Genomic DNA, 19,450 nt, shown 5'->3' on the forward strand with positions numbered 1-19,450 from the left:
CAGTATCTGGCCTATGTCCATACAGGATGAAGAACTGGTCATAATAATGTAACTTTCTTTTAGAGTGCTTAAAAATATGAGGTTGATAACTATTAGGAGATAATGCACTGTGCAAATAAACTTAGGTCAACTGCTAATCAAATCAGATTATTCATATTGGTCAGTTGAAAATGTTTTTGAATAATAATAATAAATCCTTGAAAATGAAGACTCACAGAATTCTCATCTTGTTGACAAAGTCAACTCAACTGTAATGATGAATATGTTAAGAATGGATAGTAAAGAATTTCAACATCTTCACTGTGGAAGAGGTAGACCTTTTGACTCATTCAGCATTTAGCAGCTCATCCTGGATTCTAATAGCAAAGAACTTGGTTGTACTTTAGAGGGAATTATAGAGTAGTCACAGAGAACCCATGAAATTATGAAGGCACTGAGAGACTGACTTGTTTAGGTTTGCCAGACAAAGACATCTGAAGTTAAGTGCCAATAAAGGAGAAGGTCTGTTTAAGTTAAAGTTATAGTAACAAATGGATATAAATGGACTAAGTCTAAGTTCAGACTACTGAGTGGAAGAAGGTAGCTAAACAATAGAGCAATAGTAGTGGAGTCACAAATCTCCTATCTATACATCATGGAGTTTGATCACTTTGCAAAGTGGATGGTATAATACAGTTACCTACTGGGAGGAGCAACTTAATTCTATGACCCAGCAGATATGCTCAGCACCATGCTGAACATTTGTTTCTCTATTAATGTTATAGCTTTCATGAAGAAGACCATGTTCTTTGTGCTTTACTAGATCTCTTGAATACCCTTGTCCAGTATATGAAACCACACTTTATTACTATGTTTTCTTTGTCATGTCATCCAGAAAGCCAATACCAGGCATACTGTCTGTTGGAAGGAGCAGCCACCCCTATTTTAAAAGATTTGGCACATCTAGGTGTTCTTGCTTCTATAAGTTGGAGCTTTGACAGCATAAAATTTGATCACACAAGGTTTTTCTTAAAGCAGCAGGAGAAAGTGATATGTGATCATTTTAAAGAAGGTATGTATTTAAAAAGTCAGTGTTTTTCATCTACAATACTAATATGGGTTTAATTGGTGACAAACAGTTCAAAGTGTTTGATAAATTAATGATAAAACTTTCAGCAGTTTATCCCATATGGTTACTGTAGTTGACTTCCTTGTTTACTTCCACAATGATATCTCATAGCTTTTCATCATTACATTTATTAACCTAAATATTGTAATACAAGTATTCCAATTGAATTTCATTTTAAAATGTGTTAATGTCTCCTCTTTCCTTCCTAAGCATATAACTTGTTTTTTTGAAGTAAAACTTATGTTGACCCAAACACACAGAACTAGCTAATTAGTTCCCTCAACCTTTTTTTTTTAGTATCTTTAAGTCTGTTTTCATTCATTAGTCCATTTATTCTGCAGAACACACATCTTTCATTTCTTAAGACAATGAACTACACCTCTTCCTGTGTGCAATTCTCAAAAATGCATTCCGTCTTTGGACTATTAATTCCTGCATGTTCAGTCATGTCCTTGAAAATTTATTCAAAGTGGGTATAGAATACAGAATATGTATCCCATAAATCATTTGATTTACTCTGTGGGTCAAAGAAGAAGAAGAAGTTCTCCAAATCATAACCATTTTTTATGGATTCTTATCAAGAAAGGTTAATTGGATGTGGATAAGGTAATATCAGAAGTTTAGACTCTGGATGTTTACTGGAAGTCAGTGAGAACTTTTCTCATGATATATGTGATGACTTGCAGGGTCGTAATAATTTGTCATAAAGCATGTGACTTTTATAGTCTAAGATTTTTTGAAAGGGTTCTATGAAATGCTCAATTTGAGGTTATCACTGATTTAAAATTGTTTATTGATTAATGGATAATCTATCATTTTGATTTATTGGAAAAGTTTCCAAAATGTTTGGAAAATGATTTAGATGGAGTTATAGTTGTATTGAAAATTTTAGTTATTTGAATAGTCACATGAGGAAATAGTAACATCAATACCTGGGCTTGTATGAAGTACCAAAAGATAGGGAATTTATTATTATTTGTTAACACTTGAAGGTTGCCTTAATAAAATCATCAAGGCAGTGTGAATTTGATGACAGACCTGGGGGAACTGTTATACCCTCCTCCAGCAAACACCATCTGTGCCTACACAGCTTTCAAAAATCACAGCATCCCTGTGTGCCACTTTGGATCAGATGTCATGGGAAAAGTTATGTTGTGTCTTACCTATTTCAATCACCACTAGCCTTTCAAGGTTATGTCAGTTCAATTGTTTTCAATGAAAATTCTGAGATACCAGTATATTTTAAATTATTTTCATACGTATAATGCAAGTTCTGAAATGTCATATAGATCACACCTATGTCTTCTATTTTTAAAGGTAAAGTAGATCAGAAAGAGATCATGCTGTTCAGACACGCTGCTCTGGTGCATCTACTGGTGACAGTTCGAGACCTTCTGTTAACATGTGGCTTGGACACAGCACTAGGTTTGTTTTAAATAGTGAACCATGATACCCCAAATCCCTGTGCTCTGCATGTATTCTGCAGTCCTTTCTTCATGTCTGTAAGCTGTGCAAGTTCACCATCAGTAAACCTCCACCATAGCTTCAATGTAATTTTCAGCTCCCTTTGCTTCCTTATTTCTGTTCTATCATGAGGTATGAATTCACAACAGATTGGACTTTGGTGGTATGTATGCACTGCTTATGTTACTACCTGGGTTTTCTTCTGTCTTTGTTTAATAAAACAAAATTTCCGATACAAAATGAGTTAATAATGACAGAACAACACAAAACCAGTGTCTACTGTTCAGAAAATACGCTCTCACCAGCCAGATTGAATCTGTAAAAGCATTACTTGGGAGAAATTTCCAATCGATTAAAATTATCAAAACTCTAATAAACTCCTACTGTTTATCCTTCCTGTGGCTGTTTTTTGTTAATCAGAAATGTTTCTGTTACTCATTGCTTCTTATTATTTTTGCAGAGATTTAATCAAAATGAAATATGTAAAGTTAAAACAAGGACAAACTTTTATTAAACAAGGACAAACTTTTCCTAAGAAACTTTTGTATGAATTTCCACATATGCAATGTATTTACTGGTCTCTCAGAATGTCAATTTTTCTTTGGAATCTCTGTGTGGAAACTGAGGAACATGCAAAAAAGACAGATCCGTTGTTGTTTACAATCCACCTTCTGAGAAGGTGGAATAATTTCCATTTAGAAATATTCTTAGGCTCATGGAAAATTAAGTACTTCAAAGCGGGTGCATTTTAAGCAAAATCTTAAATACTATCTAACAAGCATAGAACAAAGAAGGAAGTTTGAAGTTACAGTCCAATTCTTAGCACTGGACTCAGACTGTTTTTTGTGCTTTTCTGCTATTAGGCTATTTTGATTTGGAATATGAAAATTCTTAGTAACCTAATTTTATGCCTGAAGTCATAATGTTATGCTTTTCAAGTTCCAATAGCTGTGTATTGTGAATTTTCAGAAAGATCTATCAGGATAGATTCATAAGTGGCTTTTTGAATGCCCTAATTTCAGGCTCCCTCTGTTTATCAAAGGAGATAAACAGTTCTGAGTTTCTAACTTCAGTTACTCTGAATTATCCATTAGCGGTGGGTTTTCCTTAAAATTGACTTAAATGAAAACATCAGCCATAAACTGAGCTGCTGGGAAAAGAAATGATTTTGTATTTGCTTAAATACTTCTTAGCCCTAAAAAAGTGGGAAGAAAATACAGAATGAATACATGAGTTCTAAGAAGTTATTTTCTGTGTTTATTATAATCAAAAGGAGGAAGAGGAGGGAAACAGGAGAAGTTTTTCCCCCTTTGTTGAGTTGTAGCATAAGCACTCATACATGGCATTTCAGAATTACACAGTACCTGTCCATCCAGAGCCCAGTAATACCTGCCACAGGAAACTGCACAAGTAATAAAGATCTTAGAAAATTGAGACTTTTGTACTAGATAGGCCTTGTGGTTCTCAGTGCTGTTGTGATCTTTTGCTGTGATGTCTGATTCATCACATAGGTTTCTTAGATCTATTTTTTCTTTATGCATTTTCAAATAAGCCTGCTGTTGTTCACAATTTATATGCAAAGGGCGTCAGGGATGAGAAGTAATTGTGCTAATACAAACAGGGTGATGAAAACATAGGACAAGTAAAGCTTTAGAGAGTGGGAGCTTTTTAGTATAAACCATATAGACTAATGAAATATAAGAACACAGTTCGGGTATCTGCAGCTATAGAATGCTGTGTTCTATAACTTTAGCTGAAATCATATAGAAGACGTTATGGGATATGTAGGAGATTTATAAAGGGCACTTACATATCTGATTAGTCATAATAATATTCTTCCATATTGGTCAGCCATTAATTTTGCAGCATTTTTGTGCAAGGTACCATCATATTTTAAACATACATGTAGATTAAATGCAAACCTTGGCAAATATCTTTTGTCTCTGCAATTACATTCTTTCTTGGTTTAGGATATTTGACTAAAGCAAAGGATATCTATAAAAACATCTTAGAATCCTGTTTGGATAATATCTGGAGGCAGCTGAAGGTTGTACAGTACAGCAGCCAGAAAAAGCATGAAATCAGTCCCAAAATAACAGAACTTCAGTGTCAAATGCTAAACTGGATGCAAAGTTATGGAGAGGAACGCAGTGCTAAGGTTAGCAATGTAAACAATCTCTCTACACAAATGAAACTGACTAAAATATATTAACTGTTATAAAACCATCTTTCAATGAGAGTTGGTTTATGGAAGGAAGTCTTATAATTACTTTCCAATTCACGGTATCTGCTAAGTAAGGATAACAAAGTTTAAGATCTCTATCAGAAGCAGTGCAGATTTGTGTTTCACCAGATCTCCCCTTGCTGCAAGAGTGAAATAACATGCATAAAAGTTTTAATATTGGGTGGGCAGGTGGTTTTGTTCCTCTGGTAAATGTATGTACTACATCACTTACTGAAAATTGTGTTATAACTTTTTATTTGACATCTCCAATCATCTTCTGGTGCAGACAGTCATATCACAAGTAAGAATGGGGTACTTGTATGGTGATGTTCAGAGCACAGGTACCCTATGGTCTTTCGATGTCCCTTCCAACCCCTACAGTTCTGTGATTGTTTGCTTGACTTCAGCTTGAGGTTATACACACGTACCTGTGAATTTTAAGAGTGTATATGATTTTATTCACAATTATAAGATGCATACATTAATGCATACATTATTCACTGACATTCAGTGTCAATCAAACAGAATAGAAGGAGTATTCCAGCTTTAATGAGAAATGAAAGCTCTATTTCATACCATTTCCTCCTCTGCCACATGACATCAGCATCAGTTAATATGGTGTGAAATATGATAATCTGGTTATTCTTTTAGAGAAAATTATTATTGATACAGGATTATAATACAAAATTTTGTTTGTAAGCAAGAGGTTGCTAACGAAATGAAAGAAACTTATTTGAAATGAACTTCTGATCTTTTTGTTTCATTTTGTTTCATGACTATATAGGATATCAGTAACAATGTCATCTAACTCACAACAAGATGTAATGTTATTGGGTGGTGTAGGGAAAAAAATAAATACATATATATATATATATGTAAATAAAAACAGGCCATCATTTTAAAATGTAGTTGTCCAAAACTGCTTCAAAAGTAGCCAGTGTGTTGTCAAGTGACTGTTCCATGCACCAACATGTGGAAACAGATGTCTACTTAAAGCTTGTCAGGCAGATTGATATATTTTCTGACAAGATCTATCACAGTGTCAACATTTACATACGTAATTACCTTGTGCTTTTAGGTCTAAGAGTCAGATGTGCCATGTGTTTTCTTAAAAGTCTTATCTTGTGTATACCATGAAAGTGCCTATAAAACGACATACTCATTCAGAGATGATGCTACCTGAATCTCAAAGTCACGTATGCGTGTACAAATTCTTCTTTAAATACTTTGATTGTGTAACACAAGTTCAGTCTGTATCATTTGAAATAGTGGACAAAGGAAAACACTTTTTCCAGTAATGATATTTCAAAATGTTCGATAGTTTGGTAGATTGTAATCCTCACCAATGTCAGCAGTATTTAATGAGTCTCAAACATAAGGTATCTTTGGCAGGAAGACTTCAATACACTCCATTTTCAGTCTGAAAGATCTTTCTAACTAGTTCAGCAGTACATCCAGTGCCTCCCAGTACCTCACCACCTTGCAGGCTGAGTTCTAAATCTCTTCAGTTTAAGTCCATAAGATGTGACAGTATGTAATCCTCTAATGTGACAGTAATAATCTGTCTAGTACAACAGTAATATTGTGGCATAATGTCTTTAGATAATATATTTAAACAGCATTTTTACTTTGAATTACAAGTTCATGGTTGATTTCTACTAGAAGAGCTTTGTTCGTAAAACTTCTTCCAGGTACTAATCATAACAAGAATGGACTCTGAGAGAGAAAAAGCTGATCTCATTCACACTTTATCTAGAGTAGAAGGTAAATAATTATCATAATCTATTTTTGAAAGAAAAAAGGGCTGTTGTTCTGTGCTTCGTTACTTTTTTTGTGCCTTTTTTTTTTTTCAGGTGCCTATCCTTTTTTATCCTCATCAGGGACCTTTGTATATACTTTTCTCACTGTTTTGTTTCCAGACTCTTATGTAAACCTTTTTTTTTTTCTTGTCATTGTATTTTCCCTGATTAAGAGTTCTCTTAGAGATTTCCCCTGATTAAGAGTTCTCTTACAGTTTTTTTGAGAATGAGAGCTCATCTATCAAGTCAAAGGTTTATTCAACAGAACACAAAGGAGATGTGGGCACCCCATTGCCTAATTATAATTGTATCAATTGTCTCAGTCAAATTGTCTCTCTGTTTTTATCTGATCCGAGGGTCAGAAGGTTTCCTCCTGGCATGTCACTTAAGAGTAGTTTAAGGACAATTTAGAAGTCTTAGCTAAGCTCCCTAATGTAAAACTTTAAATGAGTATTTAGGTAATTTCCTTTCACCACCTTTTTGCTGCCTTGTTTGTTAATTTGCTAAATATAGGGGCATAAGCTATAGCAAACTATTACAGTCAAGAAAAAAGTATTAATTTTCAATTTCCAGCCTTCCCCTCCCCCCTCCCCCATACAAGTAGCATTGTCATTATTTTACCCATGAGTAATTTTTGTACAAGGTCTTTCAACATCAGAGATTCAGCTGGTAAAACAAATCTGCTTCAGGCAGATTGTTATTTGAGCCTGTACTTACGTTTAGGGCAAGCCACTGATTCCTTTCATATTGCTTTTTAAAACTCATTTTTGTAATTCCTTCTTGCTTGAACCTTATCAACAGTGTCATGTATTGTATTGTTCTTTTGTCTTTCAAAATAAAGTTAAGTTTTCTGTGCTCTTAAAATAAGAAAGCCTATCTTTTATAATGTTTTGAAAGGGAGGAGGCATGTTCACGATTCTTTTACTAATTATAATGATATTTAATGGAAAGTATTTGATTTGTTTTAACATGTTAAAGCTTGGTTGCAAACACAAGTCAATCCAACTAAGTAAACTTTTCAAGAGAGGCATTTGTGTTATACAAATATCCATTTTTAGCTACATCTTCCAGTCACATCTGCAAGATTTGAAGCATACAGAACGCATAAAGGAATTTAAAAGCTAAATGGACAAAAAAATGCTGCCTTTTATACTAGCTTTTAATTTTTCATTTAAAAGTAATCAGAAATAATACTGAAGTTATGAGACAGAATCTAGTTCACATTACTTCTGCCTTCAGTTCAAAAATGGAAGTCTCCAAATCATATTTACTACTGCAATACAAACTGCAATTATGTAGGACTTAATGAAGACAGACAATGTGATACAAAAATGTTAATAGCCTGTGTTGTTCCACCTTAGTGCTTACTGCTGTGCATACCAGCAGAAGCTCATTTACTTGATTAAGTCTTTAACTCTTTCTATGCAGGTTTGAAAGCTATCAATTTGAATTATGAGAAAAAAGGAACCTTCCTAGGTTGCAAAGACATTGTAAGCAAGTAAGTTAATTTCTGGATGTTTAAGAGCATAGCCTGAACTGCCTACTCTGGACTAGCTTTAGTGAAACCATTGTTCATTTTTATGCAAGTATCTTGTCAGGGTAAGAAATTCAGAATATGGATCTACAGCTTCATTCTGAGAGGAGAGAAGTTTGCCAAAACTCTAGTAAAATGCTTAGTTGTAAGATTCAGAGGAATTTCCCCTGCAATTGCTAATAAGTGTTTTAGAAAAACTCTTCAGTGGGTTAAAAAAAAAAAAAAAAAAAAGGCATAATGTTCAAATATGACAAATTATGATGTTGGAAAATATAAATAATTTAAGCAATTGGAGGGGGGGTGTAGCTTTTAATTTTAAAATGAATTTTTGAAAAAATAATCATTTTTAAATTCAGGAAGGGTAAAATATTTTTGTAAATGACTTCAAACAACTATAATTCTTCAAAGTAAAAAATGTGTTTATTTTGTTCTGAGTGTAGTTCTACCTGAGCAAAATTTTAATATTTGTTGTTATTGTGTTTTCTTAAGCCTCAGTAGATATTCCTGTGTTATTGTACAAAATCAGCAAATTGGAGCTGACTTCCCTTGGGCTCACTTCTCATTAGTGATAGAATATGATTATTCTGAAAATTCTTGCTGGAAAAATCGGTGTGAAAATCTAAATATTACTTACATGACTTTTAAAACCACCCTCCCTGAAACAAGACAAATGGGTAAGCACTCTCCAGACTTGTAATAATTGTGCTGGCATATTAAAGGAAAGCATTTTCAGCTCTCTGAAATACTGCATTCAGATGTTTGTGGAAGAGAATGAGTCATAAGTTATGAAGGGTAAAGCTAAGCAAATAGTGCTGGTTTATCTGTACAGAAAGTTAGGAAAGTGTCTTAGGATGTGAGCTTAGTTTTGGTCAGGATGTGGTAGTAAATGTTGATCTCTTATAAAAGACTATTGCCAAGTTTATAAGTTGTTTACTGTTGATACAAGCTGTATCCACCCTTCCTCATCCTAAGGGAATGTTACTGTAGATCTAAAAGAATATAAGCTACAGCTTAATTTGAAAGGGATTCAGAAAAGTTTAATTTCGGAGAAAGAAGAAAAAGCACATAATAGAAGTATTTTAATGGGGATGAATAAAAGCTGCATTTTTAAAACATATATCCATTTAAATACTGAAACGTGTTCATTTTTTTAGTTATGAAACTATTATGTATACAAACTGTTTCAGGGAATCACTGTGGTTCCTTTCTTCTGGAGGTACAGATTCCCTATGTGTTTCTCACAACTGAAGGTCTTCTTAATATGCCTGATTTTCTTCAGCTTTTGGAATCCAAGTGAGTGAAAATGACCTATTTACTAATGACTAATTACTTTCCATTTTCCAGGATATATATAATCTACATAGCTATAAAGTATATACTACTGCAATTAGTGAATTAGCACTGCAAGAGACAAAAAGGTAACTTTTCTGCTGAAGCCCGTGTCTTAATTCTATATATTCACGCAGAAGTCAGCCAGAGCAAAATTGGCTGACTTGTTAATTTTAACAATGAGCCAGAACTTTTGATCAAAACAACTTTTTAAGTTATCTACTTTTCCCTGAAAGTCACACTGTTACCCCCAAACGTTTTTTGCTTCTCTACTTTGTGCTTTAAAGAGTTTGTATTTGATTCTTCATAAAAACTGCCTTGGGATTTCGTGGGGGGTTAAGTGCCAGAGCTATAAAAAAAAGTAAAACTTTAGTTTTCTGATATATCACAGTTTTTGGAACAAGCTAAATTTTTAAAAACTATTTGTAAAAATTAAGACTTAACATTCACTAAATCTTGAGTAACTTCAACCTGTACAAAATTTTGCATGTTTGTGGATTATTTTCTTGCATTTTGCATTTGTCATAATAAGTACGTATTAAAAGTATTTTCTATCATGAGGGGGGGGGGGGAGAAGAAAGAAACAGGAGATACAGCACTGTCAGAGTGCCAGAGATATGGATAGGTGATTTCACCTTGCTGCTGAAGAGTCTTGCCAGTTTGAATCCTAGAGTCAGCTGTGAAGGCATTTTAGAGCTCTATTTGCAGTTCAACAGGTGGAGAATAATAAAATAAAATGTTTGATATTTAAAATTTGAATATTCAATTTGACATGTGCTTTTTGACATACACTGACCTGTTCAAATTCACTGTTCAGCCTGACCATAATTTAAAAATAGCAAGAGCTGCTATTCAGTGTTTCCCCACTAGGTCTTCTTAACACCAATGAAGTTATTAAACAGACAAACAAAGATCTATGTAGTTTCAGAGATGCTTACAGGTCACTTTTTTTGTTGTTCGTGACTGAATGCACAGTCCATACAAGTCTCTAGGAGACTTGCTGCTGGCAGATTCAGGTTTAGCTCACATGTGTTTCCCAGGGATGAAACTAAGTAGAGTGACTATTGTTCATTCTCAACTTCTCCCTTAGTCAGCCAACATTCTTCTAAAGCTCTAAGCATGTGATGCTAATTCAGTGGGTCTTTCCTAGCACAGCTGATGAAAGGATGCTTTGCTGCTGGCAGTTCGCTTTCACTTAGCAAAAATTAGGATAATTCAAATGGCAGTCAGGGATCTTTCACTCAATTTCCTTTCCCTGTGCTGCACAATTGTGGAAGAGAGAAAAGAAAAGCAATATACACTTAATTAATCCAAAAGAAGTTAAGGAGATTTAAACTTCAATGTAAGTATATTTGCTTGTTTTTTGTTGTGTTTTTTTGTTTTTTTTTTTTTAATCTTAGTTTCTGTATTATATAGTTCTTGACAAATTCAAGGTCTTTGTATCAAGGTCATATTCCATGCAGTTAACAATGCAATTGAATTAATCTAGTAGTATTTCAATATGTCACTGTAACATTGATGTTTATTCTTTGAATGAAGTCAAAGTTAACTTGAACATATCAAAAAGGTCATGGTATGTAAAAAAAAAAAAACAAAACAAACAAAAAAACTTACAAAAATTGTATTAAGAAATTTATGTTATTCATTTCCTTTAAGAAAATCTCATTATTTTACTTAACCAAGGTTTAACAACAGATTTTGACTTGTTCAGTTACAGCATTACCTTTGTTGAAAGAAGCTGCAGTCACTCCTTAAGGCTATTTGGAGACACAGATCGATATGTTGTGTTGACAATAGATGAATGCACTGCTATCTTTTTGCAGGTACAAAAGGAAACAAGTATATCCAAATTCTTTAATGTGTTATATTGCTTCTAGGCCATGTCTGCACTGTTTTCAAATATCTTTTGTTCCTCTTAATCATATCAATTTCTTGCATTGTCTCATGACACAAGTTATTTCCAAATTCATTAACTCCAAAATTCTGTGTGTGCCAATGTGACTGGTTTAAAATGTTCCGATCTGTACCTACTTTTTTTCTTTATTTGTTTTCCACAGAAGTGTCACATTACACCTCAGTTTGGATTGTACTAGATATGGTTAAAAGATACATAGATCATAATAAGGTTGTATACAGGAATATTGTAATAAACAAATATATCTGTGTGACTTTATCCTCCTACCATGTTGCATGTTAATTTCTCCCATTTTGAATAGTTATCTGAATTAGTCTAAAGAATAATTTGCTCTACTTCTTATAAAAAATAATAGTTCAGATGACAGCGTAGTACATCAACTCTATTACATAGGAAGACAGGTGACTTTACAGATAGAAGAACTGTTAGTGACAAAGAATGAAACAATCAAATAGGACTGCAGATAGGTATCTGCAAATACAGATAGACATTCCTACAGGCTACTACTACAAATGCTTCTGTAACTAGCAGTGCTGTACTACATAAATTAAGTGCAGGTGTAATATGATTTATATAGGTCATGTAAATATCTCAGTGGTTTATGACAGTATTTGCATGTTTTGTATTTGCAGCTTTGTTAAAACTCCCCAAAAATCTTAGAACACCCTAAAAAATTAGTAGTAGTGTCTCCTTTTTACAGGAGGGAAAAAAGGCATGAAGCAGTGAATCAGCTTCTCAAAGGTCACACAAAATAAAAGTTGGGAATATAATCTAGGTTTTTTTTGACTGACAGATATGTCATTGATACTTATATTATTTACCTGTAACCATGTTTAATTTCACTTCTGCATAATATAGCAATGCATACTAAAAGCTTGTGACAGCTGGTAGTATGTTTGTTTATGTTTTATGTTTTATGTTAATTTTATGGTAGAGTATGGATGAATTAAATTACGAGAAATCCTGTGACAATGTAATATTGAAGCTGACAGCATTATCACTCCAATATAAGTGCTGCTGGGTTGTTTTCTATTCCAGAGAAAGACTGAGTTTAGAGTAAGTTAATACATTATTTTGCTATCTTGGTATTTTAAAAAGAAAGTTATCATTAGACAAAGGTGAATACTAGAACAAGTTAGTAGTCTTTGTTTTTTGAATTAATCTGTGGAGACACGCTTCTGTTAAAAGAATCTGAATATTGTAAATTTGTATTTCTAATGTGCGTTAGACATATTGCTTTGTTGCAGTGTTGTCACGCCCTCTGCTAAATAACTCTGTAGAGGCCCTAAAAAGTCAGCAAGGATGGCACTTCATATGTTGTTTTTAGTGCTACACAAGAGGGAAAGAAATTGAAGAAATCTTTGTAATAAAATAAGAGGTTTTGATGCAGGTAATGCTAACAGAAAGCCTGATTTTAATAAATACTTAAAATCAATAGGTCCAAAAATTTCACATGATTAAGGATATTTAACTACTGGAACCATTCTTTTTAAGTGTGTGAAGTAAACTAATACCTAGAAATACACATTATGACTTACTTCTGGCTTGGCATCCCTGTACATCATTTCCAACAGTGAGATATTCTTCAGGTGTACTTCCAATCCATCAGTAGGTTTTTTGCTCTGGAAGTGCTACTTTTTTCAATATAGTTCATAAGCAGTCCTTCATTAACTATTGTGAGACTTTTTCTTTGAGCAAGTGGTAAATTGTCCTTGCATCACCTTTCCTGTCTGTATGATTTTTCTCCAGTGACTGACCCTAGTTCAGTTCTTTGCTTCAGGCCAGGCTTTCTTTTCTGTAAGCTGACTCCATTTTCTCCCTTATAATGCATCCTTCAGCACTCAGTCGGTTAACGTGTCCTAGTTATCTTTTCACGGATAATAATGTTCAAGGTACTATACTCTGAATTCCCGGAAGTGAGACATTTATTAAAACAGTGAACAAATATTTTGCAGCTATTACATGTACATATTAAATATTAATGGCCTAATAAACTGTTTTTACAGGTACAGTCTCAGGGGAGATACACTGCTTAACCTGGTAATAATTTATGCCATGCTGATTGAATTAACACAGAAGTCAGAAGACTTTGAAGTGAAGGTAACTTTTTTGGTAGCAACTCTTCTATTTTAATTTTCATTGTGTGATATTTCCAAAGTCTTTAGCAAAGTATGCATTCTACATCAAAAGCATGAAATAATTCAATATTAAGAAAATTAAGAGGACTTCAATTCAGTACTCCTGAAGTCAGTGGAAAAAAAAAATTCTGGTTGACTCCAGTACAAGCTGAATTGGATCCAGATAGAATCTGGATAGTATTTTTACTACTAGGAGTGAAGAAGTAAAGTTGTAAGTTTAATTTTATAAATATTGAGAATGTGTATTAGTCCTGTTTGTGCCTTAATTTGAAGTTTCAGATTAATGTTGTTAATAATGTAGTAGAAAAGAAAGCTTTCATTTATGTTGCTCTGTCAGCTTGCTTGCTTCTTTTTTATTATGTGACAATATCAATTACCTTTTTTTTTCTTTATGGTTCAAAAAATGTGATACCTGGAATAATTCACATTTTTTAAAAAATGGGGCAAAAGTTTCATGTCATACCAAGTTGTCTGTAACCTGATTCTTTTGCATGAGGTAACATCTTAATTAATAATTTTCTAGAATGTTTTTGCATATTAATGTTTGTTTCAAAATTATCTGGTTAAATGAGGGTTCAAGGGAAGTCACAGCTTCTTTCAATCCATGAACGGTACTAGACAGTTCGTTTGAAAATTACATACACCTTCAAAAGGTTGTATGACCCTATCTTCTTAAACTATTTTAAGCATCTCAAAACTACCTGTTTTATTAGAAACTTGCACTGGTAAATGTAATAACATATAATAAATTTAATAATATATAAGAGACCTATAGAAGCAACTAAATCTCACACAGGATTTGTAAGTGTAGTTTGGAACCAGGTTTGTGATCAGAGGTTGAACTCCCACCATATGATGAGCATGGATCATGTTTCGTTACTCCACATTACCAGCTATTGTGCTAAGGGTCACCTTTAAGCTTTCCTATTTGCTAACTATTGTAGTGAATTAAGACACTTGGAGTTTCTCAGTACAAGTTTTAACCAAAAATACTATTTCTCACTTCTAGGTATTTCTTATGCCAGGGATTGAAGAGGCAGCACTGTTAATTCGTCAGATTGCTGACAACATTTTAATGGCATCTAGTATCAGTCCTCCTGAGTGGTTGGACAAATCCTGGCTTTCTGTTTTGCCTTCTGAGGTTTGCTTTTCTTTCTGTTAAATTACACTGTTTTCTTCCTGTTTCTCAGACTTATTTTTAGGTGGGATTTTTCTGTTGTTTTGTTAAAATACATTATTAAAATAAGCATTTTATGTTTAAGGTATGTATGTATATGCATTGTAGATAGATGTATAGATTCACTATATATTTATGTATGTAACGCTTCAGTCATCCCTGTCAGCACAATTATGGGGAAACTTGGACTTTCCCTGTGCCTTCATAATTAACCATTGGAGATGTTTATTTTCCATATCTGTAGATTAATGTGTACAGCACTACAGTTCTAGGCAATAAATTTGAAAAGCTATCCAAACTGTAAAAGATGATGATACAGTGGCTTGCTTGGACAGGAAACCAAATTCATCAATGCTGTCCTTTACTGACATCAATGAAGTTGCTTCAGACTTGCTTTAGCACAAGATAGTAGAAATGTGCTTTATTTATTGTGCAGTAGTTGATTTTAATATTTATACAGTAAATGCTGGACCATGTCCATTGATCACATTTAAATATTGGTGTTCTTTAGCATGTATATTAAGGTTTTCAAATTAAATATATGGATTTAGTCATTTTATATGGAAGCTTTGGTTAGCTTTTGAAAAATTCAGAAGCATTTTGAATCAGATGTTGACATGGCCTTTCAAGTGTTTAATAAAAAACTGAGAGGAGTCATTGATTGTATTTCATCTCTCTTAAAGGCATTAGATCCTGAACTGTTGAGTGCAGAGCTTTACAGATGTCAGAAATTGGAAGCTGACATTCTTAAAATGTTACAGCTTTTAACTCACTGCCCTATGTATCACATTCAGCCTCCACCTAGTAATTCCTGCTTTTGGCACTTCCCTCATTGCTGTTTACAAATGTATCTTTTGTAGAAAAAATATCTTTGTCACTTTATTTTGACCCAAGTAATAGTCTTCAAAACACAATAAAGAGTAAATCTGATAATGTGTTTTGAAATGTAGTTTACATGATTCACTGGTTTCATCTTAATTATAGAAACAATTTTGATTGTTCTTCCTTTTTATCAAACTCCAGTGCAAAAATAACTCTTTTACAAGAATTATACACTGTTAAATCTATAGAAAAAAATATTAAAAATCACGTAGTAGGTGTGAAACACCTATCTAAAATTGCACTGATTCAGAGCTCTGGTTCTATGATATACCGTATGACCTATTCACAGGGATGCTATTCTGTAAAGACTGAAAAAAAAAAATAAAAATTTATCAGATATTAATCTGACAAAATTATTTCCATTTTCAGATGGAGAAATGCCTGCTTACTTTTCCATGTATCAATCCTCTGGTTGCTCAGTTTATGTTAAAGAAGGGATCTTCTTTGAGTAGGCTGTTTCTTGCAAGTTTTGTTCAACTTCAGGAGCTCCTGCCAGAGGTTCCAAAAAAAGTTTTAAAGGTTAGTCAAAATTAATTTATGTATTAGTTCAGTCCATTTTCACTGTTATAATACTTTTTAAAAAAAATCTGAATCTATATGCCTATTTGCTGGTTTTATTTAAAAATTATTGAAATAACATGTTACTACTCTCACAACTTCAGTGTATCATTCACATTTAACTTGTTGCATCTTCGAATTCTCAGCAGATTTTGTTGAGTCATCGCTATGTTAGTATGAAGATTATTAAAACTGGAAAAATTCCTTAACTGGAAAAGCACTCTGGAAAATAAAGTGGGAAAAAAATAATCCACTTTCTTTCTAAGCTTCCTCATATCAAGTATCCTGTGAGCATAAAAGCCTGTATGTTTCCCTAAAATAAGAAATATTTTTCCAATTAAGTGTTTTCAGGACAGTTTTCCTTCCTTCCTCCCTTCCTCAGCTGGAATTGTTTATTCCTACTGTTTCAGTTGGGCCAAGTCTAGAAGAATTACAGAATGGCTATAGTCAGCTAATTAGATTAGAAATGCACAGCTTTTATCGGTCAAGAAAAAGGGAGGACAGGCTTCCTTCCTGAATCAGGAGCATTCAATTAAGGAGAAAGAGCAAGAGAACAGATATTTGGGCACTGAGTATCAACTTATGCATGTTATTGTAAAAACAGTGTATGTGTAAAGCAGTGTTTACTGACTGAAAAACTTCTCATCGGTTTAATTTTGTCCATGATGTACGTATGATATGCAGCAATCTATCAAAGACGATACCTCTTGCAGTCCTGGACTGATGAAAGAGAGTACAGTATACTAAATATTGATATTTCTTGTGTTTCAAGTGACATGCTGTTTATTACTTATTCTGTTTATAGATTTAAGATTGGTGGCTCATTGTGTGTCTTAAGTGCCTCTCTTTCTGTACTCAAGTCTTTTTTCTTTCTTCCCAGTAAGTAACAAATTATACATAAACCTTAGAATCCTAACAACAGATTTGTGTGTTTTTTTTCCTCATTTGACAGTGTGGACATGCACTATAAACACTATTTGCACTACTTGAGTATCTTTTTTGTTTCAGCATTTTAGTGACATGACATCTTTGTACAGCCTAAATGCTGCTCCTCCACTAAAAACAGCAGTGAAAGGTGCATCACCCCCAGAAAACTGGAATAACATTAACAAACTCTATCCAGATTGTAAGCAAAAGTATCAGTCGTCAGAGCTGCTGGCTAAGGCACAGACTAGCACAGGTAATATCTTGAATTCCTACCAAAATGTATCATACTTGAAACCAAGTGCAAGTTTAGGTATTTTAAAGTATTTATATTAAAACCACCAAATCAGTTGTTCTAAGACAGGCTTTATTTTAATGCTCATTAGATTCATATTTTCCTGAAAAATTTAGAGAGGTAAGCTAATTTTTAATTTCTCTCCACCAGGACCACCTCATGTGAATTCTGAAGCCGTAGTTCCTCCACTGAATCATCATCAGGGTCTTATTGACTCTGACCTTTCAAGCTATATGCAAAATAAACCATGTTCTTCAGAAGTAGTTACAGGGAGAAAACAGAACTCCTTTGTTGTGCCAAAGGACTGTGAAGGTTTTACTCATCCAGGTGCTATGAATTCTTTATTTGTTCAAAGACAGCCTTGCAGGATTAAATGCAGCTCTGATCATTCCTCAAAAAAATCTGAAAAAGAGGATTTCTTTGCAACTTTCATTGACTGTGTACCTCACAAGAACTCTAAGGGCTTTCTAGAAGAATTCAGAGAAGCAACACTTCAGAGCCCAGAAACTGTGATTGACGAGACCCCATGGAATGGCTTTTCATCCACCTGCACATATGAGTCATTTGCACCTAATTCTTTTCTCTCTGATTCCCTTGCTGGTCCAGATGAGCCTCAAAGTCTGCATTTTCATCACCTTGGTAGAGAATCTTCAGGAAAGAGAAAGCAAAGTCCACCATACTTATGGACAAAAGGAAAAACATTAACAGGTATGTACAAAGCAAGAAGAATGTGATGAAATTCTATTTGTAACTTGACTGGAAACAGGAATATCAGTAAAACTAGAGATCATATTTTCTTTAAATGGTTATTACATTCAATCTAGCATTAATGTGTTTCCTTTACTAAAAAAAAAAAAAAACTTACTTGCACATGTATTTTTGAGTAATAAAACATTTCTAAGCATTTCTGGTCAGTTTTGACCATTAAGAAATAAAAGGATAGAATCATAGGCTGGTTTGGGTTGGAAGGGACCTTAAAGACCACCTAATTACATCCCTCCCCTGCCATGGGCAGGGACACCTCCCACCAGAACAGGCTGCCCAAAGCCCCATCCAGCCTGGCTTTGAACACCTCCAGGGCACCCGCAGCTTCTCTGGGCAGCCTGTGCCAGGGCCTCACCACCCTCTGAGTGAAGAACTTCCCATTAGATAAACCTAATCTAAATCTGCCCTCTTTCTGTATAAAACCACTACCCCTTTTCCTATCATTACATGCCCTTGTAAGAAATCTCTCTCCATCTTTGCTGTAAGCCCCCTGATAAAACTGAGAAGCTTCAATAAGGTCTCCCTGGAGTCTTCTCTTCTCCAGGTGAAACAACCTGCAGAAATGTCAGCAGATCTCTCTATCTTTCTTCAAAGGAGAGGTGCTCCAGCCCTCTGATCATCCTTGTGGCCCTCTTCTGGACCTGCTCTAACAGATCCTCATCTTTCTTGTGCTGGGTGCCCCAGAGCTGGATGTGGTGCTCCACATGGGGTCTCACAAATGTGGAGAAGGGGACAATCACCTCCCTTGCCTTGATGGCCACATTTCTTTTGATGCCACCCAGGAGTCAACTGACTTTCTGGGCTGCAAATGCATGTGTATAAGTGGGCTGCAAATGCATGTGTATAAGTGTGTCACTGCCACTATTTTTTCTTGGTAAAGTACTGAAAATTTTAATTCTCCAGTTCTGTAAGCTTCAGACTCTTCTGTCTTTGACAGTGTCTGAAATGTGCATAATATCTTTTAAAATTATTATAGTAAGGTTATGGGAATGATTATTTTGTAAACATAGCTTTGGACAAAAGGGAAAAAAAAGACCACATAGTATTTTCTCTAAAGGACAAAATTAGATTTAGACATTCAGATACTACTAATGGCTGTGTTTTGCTTTTGGCTTTACTGGAGTAAAAATTTCACTCTGTCACTCTTCTAAGCTTGTTGCATACGATTACCTTATTCTTGGAATTATTTTTCACAGCTAATGTCTCCAGGGCTATACTCTCTATCTTGAAATCTTTACCAAGCATATTTCTTCAGACAGATAGTTTAGTTCGTACTTCTAAACTTTGTTTACCCTAAAGGTGTGTACACTCCTTACATGCAAAATTCAGTTCATTTTG

General features: G+C 34.1%; 1 protein-coding gene across 2 annotated transcripts in view; it reads left to right on the forward strand.

The window, feature by feature from the left end:
* Positions 1–987: 987 nt before the first annotated feature.
* Positions 988–19,450, forward strand: part of SHOC1 (shortage in chiasmata 1) — a 21,795-nt gene continuing 3,332 nt past the window's right edge. Inside the window, exons 1-12 of one of the 2 annotated variants that reach the window (XM_035310776.1) lie at positions 988–1,051; positions 6,488–6,560; positions 8,024–8,093; positions 8,619–8,803; positions 9,317–9,422; positions 11,170–11,281; positions 12,308–12,429; positions 13,380–13,473; positions 14,521–14,652; positions 15,940–16,089; positions 17,137–17,308; positions 17,498–18,055. In XM_035310776.1, coding sequence (XP_035166667.1) covers positions 6,506–6,560; positions 8,024–8,093; positions 8,619–8,803; positions 9,317–9,422; positions 11,170–11,281; positions 12,308–12,429; positions 13,380–13,473; positions 14,521–14,652; positions 15,940–16,089; positions 17,137–17,308; positions 17,498–18,055 — 1,756 coding nt within the window. In that variant the 5' untranslated portion in view covers positions 988–1,051; positions 6,488–6,505. The remainder of the gene's footprint in view (positions 1,052–6,487; positions 6,561–8,023; positions 8,094–8,618; positions 8,804–9,316; positions 9,423–11,169; positions 11,282–12,307; positions 12,430–13,379; positions 13,474–14,520; positions 14,653–15,939; positions 16,090–17,136; positions 17,309–17,497; positions 18,056–19,450) is intronic. The other variant, XM_035310777.1, reaches the window with a different exon arrangement.

Source organism: Oxyura jamaicensis, chromosome Z (assembly GCF_011077185.1).
Source record: "Oxyura jamaicensis isolate SHBP4307 breed ruddy duck chromosome Z, BPBGC_Ojam_1.0, whole genome shotgun sequence".
NCBI classification, from domain to species: domain Eukaryota; kingdom Metazoa; phylum Chordata; class Aves; order Anseriformes; family Anatidae; genus Oxyura; species Oxyura jamaicensis.